The sequence below is a fragment of the Paramisgurnus dabryanus genome, chromosome 21 (assembly GCF_030506205.2).
Source record: "Paramisgurnus dabryanus chromosome 21, PD_genome_1.1, whole genome shotgun sequence".
Classification (NCBI taxonomy): Eukaryota; Metazoa; Chordata; class Actinopteri; order Cypriniformes; family Cobitidae; genus Paramisgurnus; species Paramisgurnus dabryanus.
Window position 1 is genome coordinate 17728647 of NC_133357.1, and position 20331 is coordinate 17748977.

The 20331-nt window shown below is 39.8% G+C and overlaps 1 protein-coding gene across 1 annotated transcript in view; it reads left to right on the plus strand.

The window, feature by feature from the left end:
- klhdc8b (kelch domain containing 8B) overlaps window positions 1-20331 on the plus strand; it is a 155787-nt gene that overhangs the window by 22893 nt on the left and 112563 nt on the right. Inside the window, exon 2 of the mRNA XM_065286029.1 lies at window positions 8637-10577. Coding sequence (XP_065142101.1) covers window positions 10187-10577 — 391 coding nt within the window. The 5' untranslated portion in view covers window positions 8637-10186. The remainder of the gene's footprint in view (window positions 1-8636; window positions 10578-20331) is intronic.

A 20331-nucleotide genomic window follows, 5' to 3' on the forward strand; every position in this document is an offset into this window, starting at 1 on the left:
CCGATTCACGTTTTCACATTTCCTTTGGTGTGTTATGCCTGGCTCACACCACAGGATAATCGGGCCGAATTTACCCCGATTTTCCCCTCCCGAGAATCCGAGGGAAAATCGGGCAATGGACCTTGATCGGCTCCGAAGTTCGGCCCAGATTATCCTGTAATGTGAGACGTTTAAAATTCTAAACTTACACCTTGCGATATGCTCTCAAGCAAATCGGGGCCGCCCCGATCTTATCAAACATGTTTGATATTTAGGATTTTAAATCCGCATAATTACGTCAGTACTTTCACAATAATCAATGAGATACGGAGATGATTGACAGCTTTCGGGACCGCGAAACAAGCTGCAGTACGGGTAGACAGCGCAGCCGGAGAAATAGTTTGTGGAAGTTAATGTTTCATTCTACTTTCATTCCGCCACAACTGCAGCTCGTTGGGGCAGACAGGCGATTTAAAATATCGAAATGAATTCCTCGCTTGATTTACGTTGTTCACTCTTTTATAAACATTATCTAAAATATCTTAAAAACAACAGAACATGATGATGGTCAGTCACATCACGCACCTGCAGCTATTCTGTGTATAGAGGAAATTTAATAAAATAAATAGGCATACACGAAATATGTTGCACTTAAATAATTAGCATATTAACAAAACGAATTTAAATTGATATGACGATTTTCAGTTCTTTTTTGTGACGTGCTCCACAAACGCACAGAAACTGATTGCTGAAACACCGCACACTTGTGAATCTGATGCGCCTCATATCCAGACTAACAACGTTTCACATTAAATTACATATTTGTCCAGAACCATTGGTAATGTAAATACTGAATTTAACACTAGACATTACACTGCAAGATAGAATAGATTAGAATAAAATAGAAACTTTACTGTCATAATAAAACTATAATGAAATTTGTTTAGAAGCTCTCAAAGACCAGTAGCCTCAGAAGAATAAACAAGAAAAATTGAATTTACATAGTATATAGCTAAAAATAATATCACTGCAGAGCAGTATATATACAGTGGAATTAAATAATGCAAACAACAGTGCAAAATAGAGTTTAACCAAGCATAAGTCATTTAGCAGCAATGCTTATAAACCTACAATAATATTCCTGTCAGGAAGAAACAGGAAAACAGAGCATTGATAGAAATAGCATACATCACTTAATAGTAACTCCTAAATGTGCAAAAAAAAAAGTGATATATAGACTAGCCAATTATATTTAAAATATGTTTTTAAATAGATGTTTAAATTTAAATAAATCTTGCATAAGGACTAGACCTGAGTTGGTGCTAGATTGTGCACACATCTACAGTATGCATTCAAACACTGCCTGCATAACACATCCTTAAAACATATCATGATCATTGCCATAAACAAGAGCTGAGGAGGAGAAATCGCCTAGGTTTCAAAATGAAATCTGCTACTTTGTAAATATTTAAAAAGAAATCATAATAAATGTATCATAATCTTCATTCCTTTATATACTCTTCTCCTGAGGTGACGTGAAGTGCTTGCTCTGGCAAGATAATCCTAATAATATCCTTTAGTGTGTGATGCACTAGGATTTTAAATTCCTGTAGTGTGGGCATGTTTAAGATTTGAGAGAAGAATATCTGACAAGATTCTCCTTATGTGTGTGCTGCAACCAGATTTCATAATCTGCCAGGATTTAAAAAATCCTGTAGTGTGAGCCAGGCATAAGTGTGAATTAGTATGTAAATGATATGCAAAAGGTACATACCCCAAAGTAAATGATGACGCAATCATCTCCAAAGTAAATCTCTTTTCAAACACACGGATTGTAGGCAACAGTTTACTTCCTGGGATTGGTGATGTAGTAAAGTCCGACATTATCATAATTCCTTCCGCTTCGGACTCAGCCTGTAAGTTAACTCCTGTTAGCATTGCATTGTGACCGAATCTTTCAAACATGGTAAGGAGCGTCACATTTGGCTGACATCAGAGGTATTTAGGCCAATTAGCTGGCCAATCAGGGACACAGAGCTTTACAAATCAGTACGGTTCAGGAAGAGAGTGAAATCTGGAGCTACAAAAATGTATGGTATGTGGAAAATAATGTGTTTTTTTAATTAACCATAAACCACGCGAACACATTGTATTATACCAAATACACAAAATAATGTTGTTTTTTAGCAATGAAATAGGTGCACTTTAAATGAAAATTTTAAGGTAAAAAACTACTTTTAAATATTACTTCAGTTGGTAACATTTTCAATATTCATTTTTAGGGGTTGCCAATTGAAGTATTTTTTTAATTTCAGATCCAACTTACCTTACTCTAAAGGCCGTTTCACACGGTATGCGGCAACCGCGAGTGTTTCACGAGTTCACACTTACAAATAAGTTAAAAGAATTAAATTAGTAAACATATTTGGCGTGCTGTCCGGGGAGAGGGCTCTGAGCAGGGAATGAGCCTGAAACACAGAGTATCCCCCCCCTCGTAAGGAAATAACTTGATAAGTGAGAGGAGACGTGCAGAAAGCGGCAAAACGGGGGCGGTTACAGAGGTGAAGCGGAGTTGGTCCACACGCCTTGCTCGTGCACCCAAAATCCTATTCCTTCTCCGGACATGGTACTTCATGACAGGCTCCGTTGAAGATAAACATATTTGGACTAAATACTGCACAAAACGCTTCCAATACAAGAGAAAAGCTGAAGCCGCGCGGCGATTTTGCCGCTTACCGCGTACCGTGTGAAACGGCCATTACAGTGAAAATACTTAGCATTCCATTACACCCAATGCTGCTTGTTACTTTGATTCTGTTTTGAATGCAGCCTGTATGATCCCTAGTGCCCCACCAGCTCAGCCTACTCATCCTTTGAAGCTCTTAGGCAGAAGTAATCATGTTGTCGTGCCTTAGGCTAAATGCCTGAGAAATGCGGGGTCTCTTGTGATAGACAGCAGTCAAGGACACTAGTGGAGAATCAAAACAAGGGAAGAGAACAATACACAGTGTGATCAGACAGATTGTAAATATTAGCAGGAATGAAACATTCAGATTTTGAAAGGATGATAGGAAGAGATTACATAAGCTCGAACCGGATCAAGTTTAAATTTGTGAGATTTAGGGGGTGTGCACACCAAAGCTTTTAAATGCTGCTGAAATGCCAGCTTTTTTGAGCAGACTGCCAGCTTTCTTCAGCTGAGCACTTTGGTTGCTGTGATACTTCTGCTTTTTTATCAGTTGTTGTACGTTGCGCCAGTTGGTTGTTGTGATATTTGTCCCGCCCCTCCTCCACTGTGATTGGGCGGCCAGGTGAGAACTGACATTGACAAGCTGAGCTTTTCACTCAAGTTGAAAATTTTTCAACTCTCGATGCTCCGCGCTGAACACAGAAAAAACGCAGATCAGCGTAACAAAAAACCTCCAGCTGCTGTTTTTTAAAAGCTGCTGTTTTTTAAAAAGCGTCACGCTTCCATTGGAAAAAATTGAAAACATACGCTGGCCGCCAGCGTGTAAAAGCTTTGGTGTTCACGCCCCCTTAGGGGTCGTGTACACCAAAACTTTTACGCTCGGGGCCGGCGCATGTTTTCAATTGTTTCCAATGGAAGCTCTGCGTTTTTCAAATAAGCCAGCAGCTAGCGGGTTTTTTCCACGCTGAAAACCGGCGCTCGGCGGTTTTTCCGCGCTCGGCGCTGAGCATCGAGAGTTGAAAGAGATTCAACTTTGGGAGAAAAGCTCCGCTCGTCAATGTCAGTTCTCACCCGGCCGCCCAATCACAGTGGAGGAGGGGCGGGACATTACCACAGCAACCAACCAGCTCACAGCTGAAGTATCACAGCTCCCAAACGCTCAGCTGAAGAAAGCTGGCACTCAGCTGATAAACAGCTGGCATTCGGCGTCCTCAAGGCGTTTTCACCCGCGTTTAAAAGTTTTGGTGTGTCCAGCCCCTAAGGCTGATCAGCCTTTTAAACGTTATCTGGCACAAATCAGACTGCCACAGCTGATGACTTTAAAGGTGCCGTTCTTTCTGTGCTATTGAAGCTTTGATTGTGTTTACAGTGCGCAATATAACACGTGTTCATGTTTCACACGTAAAAAACGTGGTATTTTTCACACAAATTAATACCGCTGTTTTCAAAAACTGATGATTTCTTCCTTGTTCTATGAAGTCCCTCCTTCAGAAATATGTAACGAGTTCTGATTGTGTAGTTGGTTTAATGTGTTGTGATTGAACAGCAGCTTAGCCTAGCAGAGCCGTTGAGCCAAAGCTGATGACTGACGTATTCCTGTGGGCGGAGTTTAGTCAAAAACTGTTTTATTGACGTCATTCAATCGGGAAGTAGAGGGCTGTAGTCCAAACCGGCCGCTCGCTGTAGGCTTTGAAAGGTGAATTCTGTTAAAGAAAAGTGAGCTTTATCATTTTGCAGGTATTATTTATGCCCTAACAGCAACATTACACACTAACTAAAGTTGGAAAAATGGGATCAGGAAGAACGTGACCTTTAACTCATCTTTAAGACTTCTACAAATCAGCAATAGCCAGTTCTACTGAACTGTTGGCCATTTTAGTAACTGGGACAAGGACAATTTGTCTTTTTATTCAGTATTGTGTTGATCTGATTCAGGGATTAGGATGTTTAACCTTGTTTCCATTTTAGGTTTTGATTCTTGCGCTGCTTAGCAATTCAAATTCATCAGATTAATTAAGCATCATAATGAATTCATATTCAAGTCGATAGGATTTTCTACAGGTACACGTTCACCAGCGCATAATGATGTTATTCATTTGTCTGTCTATTTGTTGTGGCCCTTACATGGATTCAGACCCTAATATGTCTAAAGAACAGAGGCGTCAAGCCCATTCAAACTGAGGGGGCACGTGCCCCCTTGGTTTTATGACCCAAATGGATTTTGCATGCATCTCAAAATCAAAGAAGCGTCCATTAATCTGTTATTTGACTTTTAATCTGTTTAATACGCACAATATTATCAATTCTGTACTGCATCCTTGTCACTTATCTGAGATTTTCGCCGTTTTATAGTGTTTTAATTGTGTTACATTACTACTTTGGGGGCAGGCGCTGCAGACTGCGCAGTCGCAGACGTCATCAGCGTTTGAGCGCGCTCACGAGGCTCTTTGCTGTTGCATTTTGCTATCTGAGGAATTAAAACGTGTAAGAAACGCTCACGACATTTCCAAACCCCAATACGGTAATGTGCAGTTAACCTCCTCTGTGTAGAAAATGTATGGTTTAAAATGTGACCGTCTCAACGTTATATTAGTAGATTTCTAGCTTAATCTTCTTGGTACAACGCCAAAGTTCGGGAGAGTTCACGGGGGCGCGGAATCACACATGTTCATGAGGTAACATTTGATGCATTAATGCGTTCCTCTAATAATTTTATCTACATTTTTTTTAAATCATTATTGAAAAATAAAATCAATCACGTGGCTATAGCTTATGTAATTTTCGTTGTTTATATACTTTATGAATTTAAAATTACATTAATTTTATAGGATAATTCAGTTGTTGTGCAAAATGCATTAATGACACAATTAAACAAGTCATTTATTAAAACTTTAATAAATAAAACATGCCGTTTCATGTAAATATGATACCAAAATGTCATTATTCTGATAGTATTTGATATGAAAGTTAGTCAACACTTTTATTTTGGAGGTTTTTGCATAAAAGCAAGGGTGTTCAAATTGTTAGAAATGTAAGTGCCATGGAAAAGACTGAAAGCTCTATAATTTCGTTCAATGTTTGTGTATGCACAAATTTATGTGAGCTGTGCACACTATGCCCCCTTAAAAAAAATTGGTGCATGACGCCCCTGCTAAAGAACACAACATTTGGTTTTAAGAAATAATCATACATTGTAGGATTAAAAGTGAAAAGTAGGATTAAATGTGTATCCACTTTCTGGTTGGATCACTGATGGTTCCTCTGGTAGGATACCTGTTGTAATCTAATGCACCCAAAATACACAGAAAAGTGCAGTTTTTCCAATTATTTTGCAAAAACACTTGGTTACAAATTTTGCTTTAAAGGAAAACACCACCGTTTTTCAATATTTCACTATGTTCTTAGCTCAACTTAGATGAATTAATACATACCTATATTTTATCAATGCGTGCACTTTTAATCTTTGTACAGCACTTCTTGAATGTGTTAGCATTTAGCCTAGCCCCATTCATTTAAATTTGTATTTTGTGCCACCATACTTACTCGTGTAACTACTCATGTAACAGTCTTTAAATAGGGAAAACATTGAGGTGTTTGGTGGCTTCTAAATTCATCCCTGTTTGGAGCCATAGGAATTAAATAGGCTAGGCTAATTGCTAACACATTCACGACGTGCTGTACAAAGATTAAGTGTACACATTGAAAAAAGATAGGTATGGATTAATTAATCTAAGTTGAGGTAAGAACTAGGGGTGGCACGGTTCACAAAACCCTCGGTTCGGTTCGTATCACGGTTCTATGGTCACGGTTCACGGTTCAGTACGGTTCTTGTTGTTATTTTTTCTTTAAATTTTTAACACTCCAGAAATGTATTATCTTATTAATGTATTAATTATCCATAATTTAGGATACAGTATTAAAAAAAGTTATATCATGTAATCATGCACAAACTGAATTTGACTTTAAGCACATTGGACCATCTCTGAGGAAAGCCAGGTGAGATTTTGATAGAGCAAGAGGGAAGACATTGATGATTTCAACATGCTTTTCATTTAATTGGCAAAAAAGAGAATGTGTATTGCCATCTACATAAACTTTATGTGCATTTTTAGCACACAAAGATAACTTGCATTTATTAAAATGCCAACTTCAGTGTAGCTCTTAGATTTATCACTGAGAGGCTGCTTTAATACTGAGAGTTTATGTGGACGAGAGAGAAACATAACCTTTGCACCTGTAATATTAAAATCTCTTTAACTCTCTTTTGTCCACTTTTGACTACTTCTGTCCTGATTACTTTGAGGGGCAATTTATGAAATAAGATCGCGCAACTTTCACACGCTAGCAAAATGAAACTACGCGGAAATCAGCCGCTTTAATTTTATCAATGAAAGGCTAAAAATAGCGCTGAATATGAAAAGACGTAAAACATTGTTGTCAGTACCTCAGATTAGATAAATGGTCGGAGAGAAGGCGATCTCCTGTGGCTGTTGGAGCATATTCAACCCATAGACTGCAGTTCTATCTATTGTTTTATTTCCGCTGTCATCATAAGTAACATGAAATAAAAATATGTTTCCACACACCAAACTTATACGACGCTGGCGCATCCTCCAACTGCGGGCAGACTTCCTTTTCTCTCCCACTTGCCATTTCTACACGTAACATAACCCGCAGTACTTATACTCCAAACCAGTCACCTCTTCTTTCGCGCGAAAGGGAAACACGCTATCTGAGGTCACATACAGGGCATGAGACTACATTGCGCATGCCATGAACCGTTGAACCGTGCGGTACACACGCGCTCCGAACCGAGACAAGCGAACCGAACGGTTCGGATTTTTTTCATGGACCGTGCCACCCCTAGTAAGAACATAGTAAAATATTGAAAAACTGTGCTTTTTTCTTTTAAGTATGTTTGCAAACTGTACCTGACTGGTCATCCCGTCCCCTGCTATTCACCACCTAATTTGTGTGCGTGTCAGTGTAGTTTGCGTCATATGGATGACATCAGTAATGCTAAAGATGCCATGAGTTTTGGCCCATTAGGAAATAGTTATTTTCTGCCTCCACATGCTGATGCTAAACAAAGACTCACAAAGCGCACACTTCATCCAGCGGTGCGGAAGAGAGAACATGAACACAAATACTCTTTCTTCAACTGCTGTCAGTCTTTTGTCATTGCAGGGCTTTTTACTAGACTGCCTTTTGTCACATATTGTACCTACAGTAAAATGGTAGAAATAGTTGTTGTCTAATAACCCTTTACCTAGGTGGTTTAAACTGGTTTTCCATACCAACCAAACTGGTTAAGCTGGACTGATACGGTTTTTGAGGGCACTTGAGAGCTGGTCAGGACCACTAAAATAATTTCTGACCATAAAACCACCTTTATTCTTGAACACACCGCATCAAAGACTTCCTGTGTAATTCTTACTATGAAATTGCAGAATTCATACGCATTGTTGTTGTTGCCAGTTTTGCAAAATCAATAAGATGCAAAACAAGCTTCTCAGCACAAAAACTGCTTTTACCTTACAGCATTTTTTCTTTTAAGGGTGCAAGTGTAAATTCAGTTAGTGTGAAGAGAGCAGTGTTGATTTTTCTTCCTCTGAGCAGGCACTTCATAGAAAATCAATTTTGTAGGTTAGGACACCATTACAGACAGGTTCAAAAAGCTTTTTTAAACCAAATAACACAAGTTAAATCTCTCACTGAGAAGGTACAGGAAATGATACTCAGGCTTATCAAAGTCTGTATTTTTGTCATTCTAGCTTTATTGTGTGTTGCATTTTAGCCTCAGTCGTAACAGTGTTTATGCAAAACATTGTTTCTTCAAGTTGTTGGATGGATAGGACATGACATAAACATCTGTTTCTCCTCTTCTTTCCATCTCTTCGTCTCATTATTACTGGGTTTTTACTCTCTTTATCCTATTAATTTGTTCATTTTCTCTGTCTGTTTCTAGGCATTGCAGACAGGCATTCTGGAAAATCCCAGTGACCCCATCGTAAAGGGACCACAGTTCCCAGAGGACATTCCTCTTTTCTGTATGGAATAATGTCTGAAGAAAGGAGTTAGAGATTGGACAACAGGGATTGCTAACAAAACAGTGTTTTGTGGCATGTGCCTTGGGCTCAACATCATCAGCAAAATCGTAATAATAAAGTCAAATTGGTTTGGAAACATCTGGATATAAAGCATACAGAGCGGTGCTTATCAAACTTTTTCAAGTTGTATTAAGTCATCAAGCTTTCATTTGGCCAGACTGCTGTTTTTATTCTATTTAATTCAAATTAACTAAACAAATCGAAAAATAAGCCAAATGTAAACAAATGGCCCAAATGTTTTCAATGCCCACATATATAAGTTGATTCAGTAGTCGATTAATAATCAGTGTTGGTGCATTTTATTGAGGATTTTATTTTATTTTATTTGCTTTTAGATCACATGATATCCCTGAGCCACACTTTGAGAACCATTGATATAGAGACACGTTCACATCTGTAGCCTCACAAATCTCTCTTTCTCGTTTTCATTCGTCTTATCCTTTCTATCTGTGCATTTGCCCCTGAGGAGCCCTGCATCTACACGCGCGCCTCATTCACCCACCTGACTCTTTCTCCCTTCCACGGTAACCTCTCATACCTTTCCTGTGGTTCTTTCCTCTCTCTCTTCCCTAGTGTAATGTCCCATTTATAATGAAGCCTTTAATTAATGATGCACGGTTCTGAATTAGATTCTGGTTCAATGACTGCATGGGACTCTGGATCCCTGCAGATGCAGTGACCTTTGGAGAGGGCCAGACTGCTGCTCTGTGAACATCACTGGCCTACCACCTTTACTCTCACACACACACATAATCCATGTCTACCGTCGATCTCCCGGCAGCAATAGTGATTGGTAAATGTCAGCGCTCAGGCCATTGAATTACATGGTTTATTAGAATTGGTGTTGGGGATCTTCGTCCATCAGAAAGGATCAGGTCAGCCCACAAGCTTTCTTCTCTTCTTACAGCCCTCAGCAAACTGTGGATCTTATTTTTGATTGGTGGGATTATCGCTTTCTCTCTGCGCCGGGCTTGAGGGTCTTACCGACACATTTGGCAGGACTACACAGAATCCCAAATCCTGTTACACATTTCACGTGGATAAATTAAAGGAGATTATTTTGCGTTAAACTTGCATTTCTTTGGCCGTTCTTTACAGCACATGTTTTACTAGCGGACGCCGCTGAAGACATTTAACGGGCTGGAAACACTGTTTAACAAAGGTGACAAAAATGAATAAATCGTGAAGTGGGAGTGAGAGTTAGTTCTTCAAGCAGAAGAAAACGCTTTATCCCACCCCTAGCTACCTGCTGGCTCCGAGTGAAGGAGAGCTCGAATTGAAGTCTGACAGTTGCAGCCTCTCTGGCTCTCGAGCTTCACGGTTTGTTTATGTATTTGCTTTGTTGTTTGCTTTTCTCATCCCCCTGTGCCCGTGTCATGCTCTGTTGCCGGCGTGCCATCCTGGAGCAATGCCTGTCCCAGAGATGGCTTTGAGCCCGGTGAAGTCGTTGTACTGGGAGGTGTTCCCCCCTATGGCCACGAACAGAGTGTACTGCACGCCCGTGCTCTGGGCCGGACGGCTGTATGTGCTGGGGGGTTGCAGAGAGAACGGCTTGCCCCTGGACTCGGCCGAGGTTTTGGATTTGGAGAGCCAGAGATGGTGCGAACTACCCCCTCTCCCCACTGCCCGGGCGGGGGCATCGGCCGTGGCAGTTGGAGATCAACTGATGGTCATGGGGGGCATGGATGAACAACAAAGCCCACTGGCTTCAGTAGAAGTGTATCACCCTGATGAAGGCAAATGGGAGAGGAAGACAGGACTGGGGCAACCCTCCATGGGCATCACCACACTGGAGAAAGGTAAGAACTGTGATTTTCTATTATACTGTATATTTTTCTGTATATGTTGTGTTAAACAAGCTGATCTCTAGCTGGTGACAGTGTGTCAGATTACAAAATAGTTGCTAATAGTTGCCTCCTGAAGTTGATTTTTAAGGGTCTTTTTCTACATATTTAAGAGTATAACGAACAAGATAACACAATACATAGACTGCTTGAATAAAGGGCGATTTATAGTCGTGCGTAGGTGCTACGCCGTAGCTACGGCGTAGGCTATCCGTAGCCTGTGCGTAGCTCTGGGTAGACTGACGCGCACCTCACAAAATTCCTAACAGCGCGTCGGACCTACGCGGACCGCAAGCTCTGTGATTGGTCCACCAGAACCCCTCCCGTCAGGTAAAAAAAACTGCGTCATAGGTATTTCCGGTTGAGACGGTGAAAACAAAGATGAGCCAAGTCGAGGAGTGATTTAACTAAAACTGCAACATAAGTCGCTGTTTATTTACTTACATCATTGCTGGTCTTCTCAAATTATACACAACAAGTTGCTATTTTTTCTTCGTTTGTGGGTTAACTTGCTTAGCTTCTTCTTCTGTGACGACTTCTGCTGCTACTGTGGTTACACGCGTGATTACTGCCAACCAGCGGTTTCGCGTGTCTTTGCACGTCGACGCGGACGGCGACGCACAAGTATAAATGAAAACCGACGCGGAACCTACGCCGTCGCTGCTACGCCGTAGGACCTACGCACGAGTATAAATCGCCCTTAAGTGGCCTCTCCCTAATGTAGATTGTAAAGTTTTCTGCACTCTTATCTGTCTCACTATTTGTTAAGAGCTCTTTTTACGTTATGTTATCATTTTGAGTTCCAATGAGTGTATAAATATCTACCACTGTGCTTTCTCGGATGAAAACTTTCTCCAGCCTTTAAAGCAACCATGTGAAAGGCGTAAGTTTGTAATTGGGGAAACCAGAGTTTGGTTTGGTTCTCATCTGTCTACTGCTTCCTGTCAGAGCACAATTAGCTGTGTAATCTGAATGCTGGTATCTTTGGTAGAATCACTGCAGTTGTAATGAATGCCTCTCATACTCTGTGCCTCTGTAGCGCTCTAGATATAGCAGCTCTGAATCAAGGCATTAGTCGCGCCTTACTGTGGCACAAAGAATTATATCGCAGAGAAAAGTCTATCTTTCCCACCGACTCCATCCTTTACAGTTATCGTAGATGTGTGAAGGCGACAGTTTATCCCTTTTGAGACCATGGGGACTTTTTTCACAGAGCTTCTTCTCTGTTAAGATGTGTTTCACCAGCTGAGCCTGATTTAGACAAAGACTTAGGGCGCACTCACATTATCCAAACCAAACCAAACCATGCCCCAGCGCGATTGTCACCACTCCCTACTTCTCCAGATGCACGCACTCACATTGTACTTTTATCGATCCGAGCCCAGGCCCGCTTTCGTCATTAAGATGCGATTGTTTTGAAAAAAGCAGGAAGTAAAGCACTCTCTTAACACTGGAACCCACCGTAATGATAAGTCTGTGTTTTTTATTCGTAGTCGTTTGGCGCGCGATTACAGACAGCCCTCTCACATGTCATCATATTTCTTAGTTGATCTGTCACGTGTGCAGCTCGGACATTCACGTAACCCCGCTGCGCGCATCAAATGTTTTTTACGGAGGCAGATGAAGGTGAGTGGTACCCCGGCACGGTACAGAGTGATAACACTGGTCAAACAATCCAGGCTTTGGGGGTCAAACGTGCACAAGCGCGGTTTGGTTTGGATAGTGTGAGTACACCTTTACTCAGATTGAGCCTGATTGAGTCTGAGGCTTATTCAGATTGAGCCTGATTCAGATTGAGACGTTTCAGATTGAGCCTGATTAAGTCTGAGGCTGATTCCGATTTTACTTGATTTAGACTGTGCTTGATTCAGATTGAGACTTGATTCAGATTGAGCCTGTTTGAGACTGAGGCTGATTCAGATTTTGCCTGATTCAGACTGTGCTTGATTCAGATTTTGCCTGATCAGACTGTGTTTGATTCAGATTGAGCCTGATTGAATCTGAGCCTGATTCAGATTTTGCCTGATTCAGACTGAGCCTGTTACAGACATAGACTGATTCAGATTGAGCCTGATTGAGACAAATATATATTAAGACTGATTAAGTCTGAGGTTATTCAGAATGAGCCTGATTCAGACTGAGCCCTATTCAGACTGTGCTTTATTCAGAATGGGAGTGCATGAGTCTTTGGCTGTTTCAGATTGTGCCTGATTCACACTGTGCTTGATTCAGACTGAGGCTCCTTCAGATTTTGCCCAGTTTGGCGCTGCGTCCCAAACCGCCTACTTCCATACTATAAAGTATGTAAAAAGCACTACTTCGCCTACTTTAGCCTGATTGAATCTGAGGCTGATTCAGATTGAGTTTGATGCTGATTCAGATTTTGCCTTATGTGTTTGATTCAGATTAAGGCTGATTGAAACGGAGACTGATTCAGATTTTGCCTGATTCAGACTGTGCTCGATTCAGATTGAGCCTGATTAAGACTAATTCAGATTGAGCCTGATTGAGACTGATTCAGATTGAGCCTGTTTCGACAGGACAGCTGAAACAGGGTCCATATTTGTATTCCCTGTACACAAGCAAAGCTCAGCTGCCTGTGGCTCTGTCACTTGTTTTTAATATTTACTTCAGTCATTTCCATTATTATATTATCAGTCTATCATGTAGCTAGGGTAGCAGGGAGTTTTCCATTAGCATGCAAGTTGAACCAGACCTTTGCTACATAAAATGTATATTGAGATAAGCTGTCCGCAGGAGATTTTATGAATTTATCTTTAATTTGATTAGTTGGATTTGCATCTTTACATCTACATTTGTATTTGCACCCGATTTAATGCTAGACTGTTGTGTGTATATTTGAATAAGTGTCACTTAAACATTTCAAAACTAGAAATTATAACCTCAATTTTCCTTTTTGATGCATGTAGAAAAATTTGTTACTGTACCTGTAGACTACCTGTAGTATGTGAATCCTCTGTGTTGTTATTGGCTCACCTCACTGTATGTGAAAACAGTAGCAACACTTACTTTCCTTCATTTTTAATAAAAAGTCTATCCTTTATCATTCATATTAATTCTGACACTCATAACTCAGTTTTCAGTCGGTATCAAACCTTTACATCTCAAGCTTTCCAAATACAGCCTTTCTGTCTTGTTCTCTTTGATATCCTTAGGGACAAACTGCTTTGAGTGTCCAACTTGTATTTATATTGCTTTAAAACTCAATTTCCTTTGCAATCTTCTGTCTTATCGGCACATTCTGTCTCAGAATATCGTCAAGCCAGCTGTATTACAGTTGATGCATCCAGAACACCAGATTTGATTCTAAGTATGATGAGGAAAAAGGATATTTTTGTCGCTGATGCTGTTTGCGATAATGACAATAATAGATACTTAAGCCGAATAACTGCAGCTGTGGCCAGACAAAACCACAGAAGTCAAATCCGTATTTCCCCTTGGATCGTCTAATAACAGAGGGAGAGGTTTGAGTGGGTGCAGCGGTGTCAGAAGGATGATGGCCTGTTTATCACTGGGATGGTGTTTGGATTGGAGGGCTGTTTAGGCAGACGAGGTCTTTTTGATTTCTGCGTTTAAATCAGAGGGAACACCGTGTCTTACCGCCACACTGAAATCAAAGTGACTGACAGCAGGCCTTTGGGCCTGTGACACATGACTCTCTCTTTCTCTCTCGCTCTCTTTGACTATTGCTCTCTGTTTCTCTATTCCATCCCTTTTACTTTCCCTACCATCATTTGATCATGAGAGCATTCCTGTTGCCAGGCAACAGGTGTGTAAATTTGTGTGTGTGTGTGCATTTGTGTGTGTGTTTGACCCAGAGACATTTTTAGAAACAGAACAGACTGAGTTGCAGTGCCAATCCATGAATCACTCACCGCTGTGGTGCTCGCTTGCTTCTATCTTTTCTGTATAAGAGGGGTGGAGAGAGGTGCTTATTGGCGTTTCTGCCCCCTTAATACCCACAATGCCCTCTGCTTTCATCAGATTCACCGCAGTTCATAGGCTCAACTCACCTGGCGGTACTCTGATGTTCAGAATGAATTGCTATCTGTTGATCCAATGCTGTTTTTATCCCATGTTCTGGGTAAATTTTCCATTTTTGCTAACAGCACATTCTTTTCTGACCTCTTTTAAAAATATATATATGTTATGTTTAAAAATCCTTGACTGAAATCTAAAAATTGACCCTGTATTTACTATTTAGGCCTATGTCTTTTCTAAACCTGTATGATCTGATGTGTAGCTATTGTTTAATACACAGGTCCCAGTGTTGCATTGCGCATTGTTTGTAATTTGGCATAATTTTTAAAGAAACTAAAATAAAAATATATTCAACCTGGCAAAGTGGCTAGTGGGATTGGCTGTCTTACGCGCCACAGCCGGAATCTACCCGCAATTGGCGGGTTGGCAGGTGTTAATGTCAAGCCCTGGGCCCTAGGTTTATGTTTGCTTCTGTGGCTTTACTCCTGACTTAGTCAAATTTTCCTGGAAGTATTTGATTCTAGGCTTAGTCAGTCTTCTTTTACTAAATAATGCAAAGCCAGATAAAAAGTTTCTTTACTTTACAAGACTTTGACTATCTGCCACTGCATAAAGTGGAAAATGAGGTCAGCTTTAATGATTTTTCTCTCATAGAAACTTGTGCCCATAAGATTGTGTTAATGCAAAGCAAAAGTGTCTGAGCAAGACTGATAATCTGAGGTTTCTGTATGGGGCTCACAGAAACGCCTTAATTGTTTAGACACGTGTATGGAGTGAAACCTTGCAGTTTTGAGTTTTAAATTGCTCCAAAATGCATAGACTAAATTTATAATGTAAATGTGTAAAAAAATGTTTTGCTCTGCTGTACAAAAAGGAAGATTAGATTACTGTTAACTCTTTCCCCGCCATTGACAAGTTAATTTGCAAAAAAAATGTTAGAGTTAATCAAGTAAATAAAAGGGCCACTCCACTTTTTTGGAAAATATGCTCATTTTCCAGCTCCGCTAGAGTTACACATTTGATTTTTACCGTTTTTGAATCCATTCAGCTGATCTCTGGATCTGGCGGTACCACTTTTAGCATACCTTAGCATAATTTATTGAATCTGATTAGACCATTAGCATTGCACTAAAAAAATAATCAAAGAGTTTCTTCTGTTTCTTCTTCTGTAGTTATGTCATATACTAGGGCCGATGGAAAATTAAAAGTTGCGATTTTCTAGGCCAATATGGCTAGGAGCTATACTATGCTAAAAGTGGTACCGCCAGACCCGGAGATCAGCTGAATGGATTCAAAAACGGTAAAACTCAAATGTAAAAATCAAATGTTTAACTCTAGGGGAGCTGGAAAATGAGCATATTTTAAAAAAGTGGAGTGTCCCTTTAAGAGAAACCACTTCCCTATCAATGACGAGTTTTTCTGGCAATCCGTATTTCCACTATTATCCACCAGGTGGCGCTCTTATCCAACTTATAAAACCAGGAAACAACCCCTTATGCCAAGTTCAGACTGCATGATTTTCAAACTAGTCGGGTCACCTGTGGTTTCACACTGCGTGATTATCTGGGGTAGGGTTCAGTTGCTGCTGTTTCAGACTGCATGATGGATTGGCGACAGGGGTTTTCATACTGCGTGACTTTACCGTAAGAAGAATCGCCGATAACTTTGTCCTGGTCCACAAACTACGTCTCACAACCAAACGCACGCGAGAAGTGACGCGAAGGAAACAACGCGAGTTCACGCGTGCAAGACCGGAGTTCTTACGGGAGATTGGGATTATTATTAAAAATGGTAGCTCGTTAGAAGCTTACCATATAAATTGCATGTGCGCTCATTTGCAGCAGAAAGAAGAAGAAATAAAGATTATTAAGGAGGAAATGTTTTGAGAGACTCCTCCCCGAACTTCCAGCTGCCCTGTATGTTGCTCTCTCATTGGCTGTAGGTCATCGCTGATGTTATTGTCAGTCAAAACACATTTCACACGGCATGCTTTTGAATTGCCAAAATAGTCAAAATCAGGGCTGAAATCGTGCAGTCTGAACTCGGCATTAGGGCAAACAGTAAGAGCTCAATGTATGCAATTATCTTAGCTTTTTTCTCAAAATGTGGTATTTTTTAAGAAACCTACCCATATTTGAGAGGTGATCAAAAGAGAACAAATGAAGGTAGGATTAACAGTTTTTTTATGTTTGAAAGCAGAGCGTCTGTTCTTTCGTTTGATATATTGTATGTTTACATCTTTAAAGAAAAACTTTTTTTAAAAGGCATTAAACTTTTGTGAAAATCATAAAAAATACTGGCGCTGGCTGGCAACTTTTTTTAAAAACGCTGGTGGGGAAAGAGTTTAAATTCCAATTGTTATTATTTTAAAAGAAAATGTGCCGTCTTAGCTTGGGGAATTTAAATGTTGTGTGAAAACAAGACAATAGTGCAGTATGCTTGACGTTGGCCCTGTTAGCGAAAGTCTTAATACAGCCCATGTTGTGTGTAGGTGTGCAAGCTGCTAATAAAATGTTCGACCAGACTAGCATGTGTTTATTATGTGGTTATCATCACAACTGTGAAGATGATGTCGTGTACATGCGCTTGTGTGTGTGTGATCTCATTATATAAATTTGTCAGGGGAGTGAGAAGAGATGCAGATCGCTATGGTAACACATCCATCTCAGCTTCACGCAGAAAGAGACAGCTGTGCAAACAAACACTTTTTAACCTCTAAAAATCCTCAAAAAATGAAAGTTTTACCCACTAATGCTTTTATTATTACATGTGATACCTTGGGTGCAGACAGGTTGTGTTCAAAAATCCTTCTGTTGTAAAACCAAGTGAGCTGCATTTTAAGAAGGCATGCTCTTGACTCAAGGTGGGCAAACTATTTATGCTTCGTCTAAGATGTCACTTTTAGCAAAATTCTAAGGCTTTATGTATACATAATGAAGAAACAATCCCAAAATGCATTGCAATGAACTTGTATGAAATATACAGGGATGTGATTTTTCCGGATTAATCCGGAATTCCGGATTTTCCGACCTGAAAATGTGACCTACGTGAATCATGCAGATATGTAAAAAAAAAAAATAGGGGGGGGGGGTATGGTATCTCACAGCCGTCGACATGGTAACCCGGGACGGAACCACAATCGCCGTCCCCGCGCAACAGGGCCACACCGGGCAGCACGTAAGATGACAAAGAGATGCATTTTCCTTCCTTTCCAAGTACCAACAAGGACGTGTTTCTGACCGTTCGCAAATGGCGGATGGCGAAGTATGATTGTATTCACCAATCAGACCCGATCGTTTCTCTCCTCTCTTCTCCTCATTTGCGACGTTTGGCTGTCACTCGCGTGACGCGAAACAAAGCGGCAAACATATACACGTCGGTTTACTTGGTGAATTTGGAGCAGCAATTTTCACAGAAATGAGAGGAAAAACGAGCGCCATTGCAGAAAATCCTGGTGGCGACTGTGAGAGGGACGATGCAACAATATTGGTTCCGAAAAAAGGCAAGGAAATAAGTTACCTCTGAACGTTTCTAAATCGGAAGGCTGCAGCCTCCGGAGGTCTTATAGGCTGCATAAGTCATCGAGCCTGGTTTAACCTAACTGAGCATTACATTCGTGCATGAAACCTGATCGACGAACACGGAGGGGCGGGAGTCGCGGGACGGAGTGGAGTCTAGAGTGATGTTTCTTCAGGCTCCGGCGTGAATATAAATGACAGACACTTCAACCGCTTTTTCATCACTGCGTTTTCTCTTCTTAAGTTCGGTAAAAACACATAATGTGCATAAAATCTTGTTTAAGAATCTGTTTTATAATGAGAATCTCTCTTTCAGCGCGCCTCTGTGTGTGTTTGCGCCGCGCGACAGCCGATTTGAATCTGACAGAGTTCGTCACTGTACATTAAAAATCCCACACGAACATTACAGCGTAAATGCAAGGATTAAGATTGATTTTATATACAACAGATAATCTAGATACATTTACCCTAATAAGTTTTTAAAAACATGGTAATGTTTTAATGTTTTGCTTTAGTGTTTTAATGTCAGACAATCATTGAAATGAGGGGAAAATGAAGAGAAAGGCAGCAGATATAACATCCTTCTTCAGAAAGAGTAGCAAAAAACAGCCAAACAAATCTTAGTAAAATACATTAAAGTAGCCTTCAAAATTCACATGATTTTTTGGTCTCTAGTTTTTTCAGCAATGGGAGATATAAATTCTGGTTTCAAAATTTCAAAAGTTTTATTTGATTAAATAGTTAAAAAAACATGGAGGTTGAATTATGACTATAAATTGTATGTTAATCTCAATTCATTTTAATAAAAATTAAAGTATTGTAGCAATTGTATGTTATACATTATTCTGATTAACACACTATAATACTTAAAAGTATTTTAAGGTTGGATGATAGAGATTTTATATGCCACCCCAGAGTAACTGCTGGCCCCTGCCTGGCCACCCCTATGAAAAATCCCTTGCTCTGCCACTGATTAGCAAAACACAAAAAAATACATTATATTATAAATCTTTACCCGGACAAGTGACTTTTGTGCATGGACAAGTGAAACACAAATTTACTTGTCCAAAGGACAAGTTCCTCAAAAAGTTAATGTCAAGCCCTGATAAACATATTACAACAATTTACGATTAACTAAGAATAATAGTAAACTTCATAATTGTTAATATTGTGACTCTTGATGAGTCTTGATGACGTATGCAGCTTAGAAATGCGACCTCCGGAAGGCTGCAGACTTAGGATTGAGAAACGGCCTCTGTATCATCGTTTGTTTCAAAGGTTTCGTGTTTTTAAAGTTTTAAGGTTGACCAGTTTGATTAAAATAAATAGCTCCTGTACTTTTTTGTACAATTACTTTTATTTATTAGTGTCAACCTTCTATTGTTCATGTTTAACAGCTAACAAAGTTACTCATCTACAGGGGTCTAAAATTAGAAAAAGAGACCTTTAAGACACTTTATTATAACTAAAGGTCCTGTGTAGCACATTTTACAGATATTTGTATTAAAAAAATACTCTGGTAAAAATAGAAGTACTGATTTAACTTCTTTACTCAAGTAAAAGTATCAAAGTAGGCTTGGGAATTTTCTTAAAGTATAAAATTAAAAGTAGCCATGCCTTTAGTTCTTTATAAGCCATTGTCTACATTTTATTTGGATGTCGGCAAAATAGGCCTTCTTTTGACATGAACATTTGCATGTTGCACATTTAGCTGTTAAAGTTGTGTAAAAATGCAAAACAAAAATAAGTTAAAACATATTTTTTATCATGGTTGTTGATATAGAGAGAGGTGGTGATGGAGCAGTGGACAAGATACTTGGCTTTTGATTCCCACTGTTTACACATCCACCAAATAAGTTGTTATGTGTCATACTGTACAAAAAAGTTGCATGTTGCACATCTAGCTGTAAAATAAATTAAAATGTGTTTTTTTGTTCAAATAAGTTGTTATGGGTCCTACTTTACTATCCGTATAGATCCGCCACCAGTTTGATTGGCGTGTGTGTGTGGGGGGGGGGGTCTCAATATATTTTCCTGCTTTTTTGTCCTTAGCCAATCACATGCCTGAATATAATTCCAATTCTACAGACAAGATGAGAGAAATTATCAATTTTAAACAAAAATATTTTTAATTCAATACTAAGAAGTATAAAAAAATCATGGTGCATGACCATCATCTTATTTTAGCA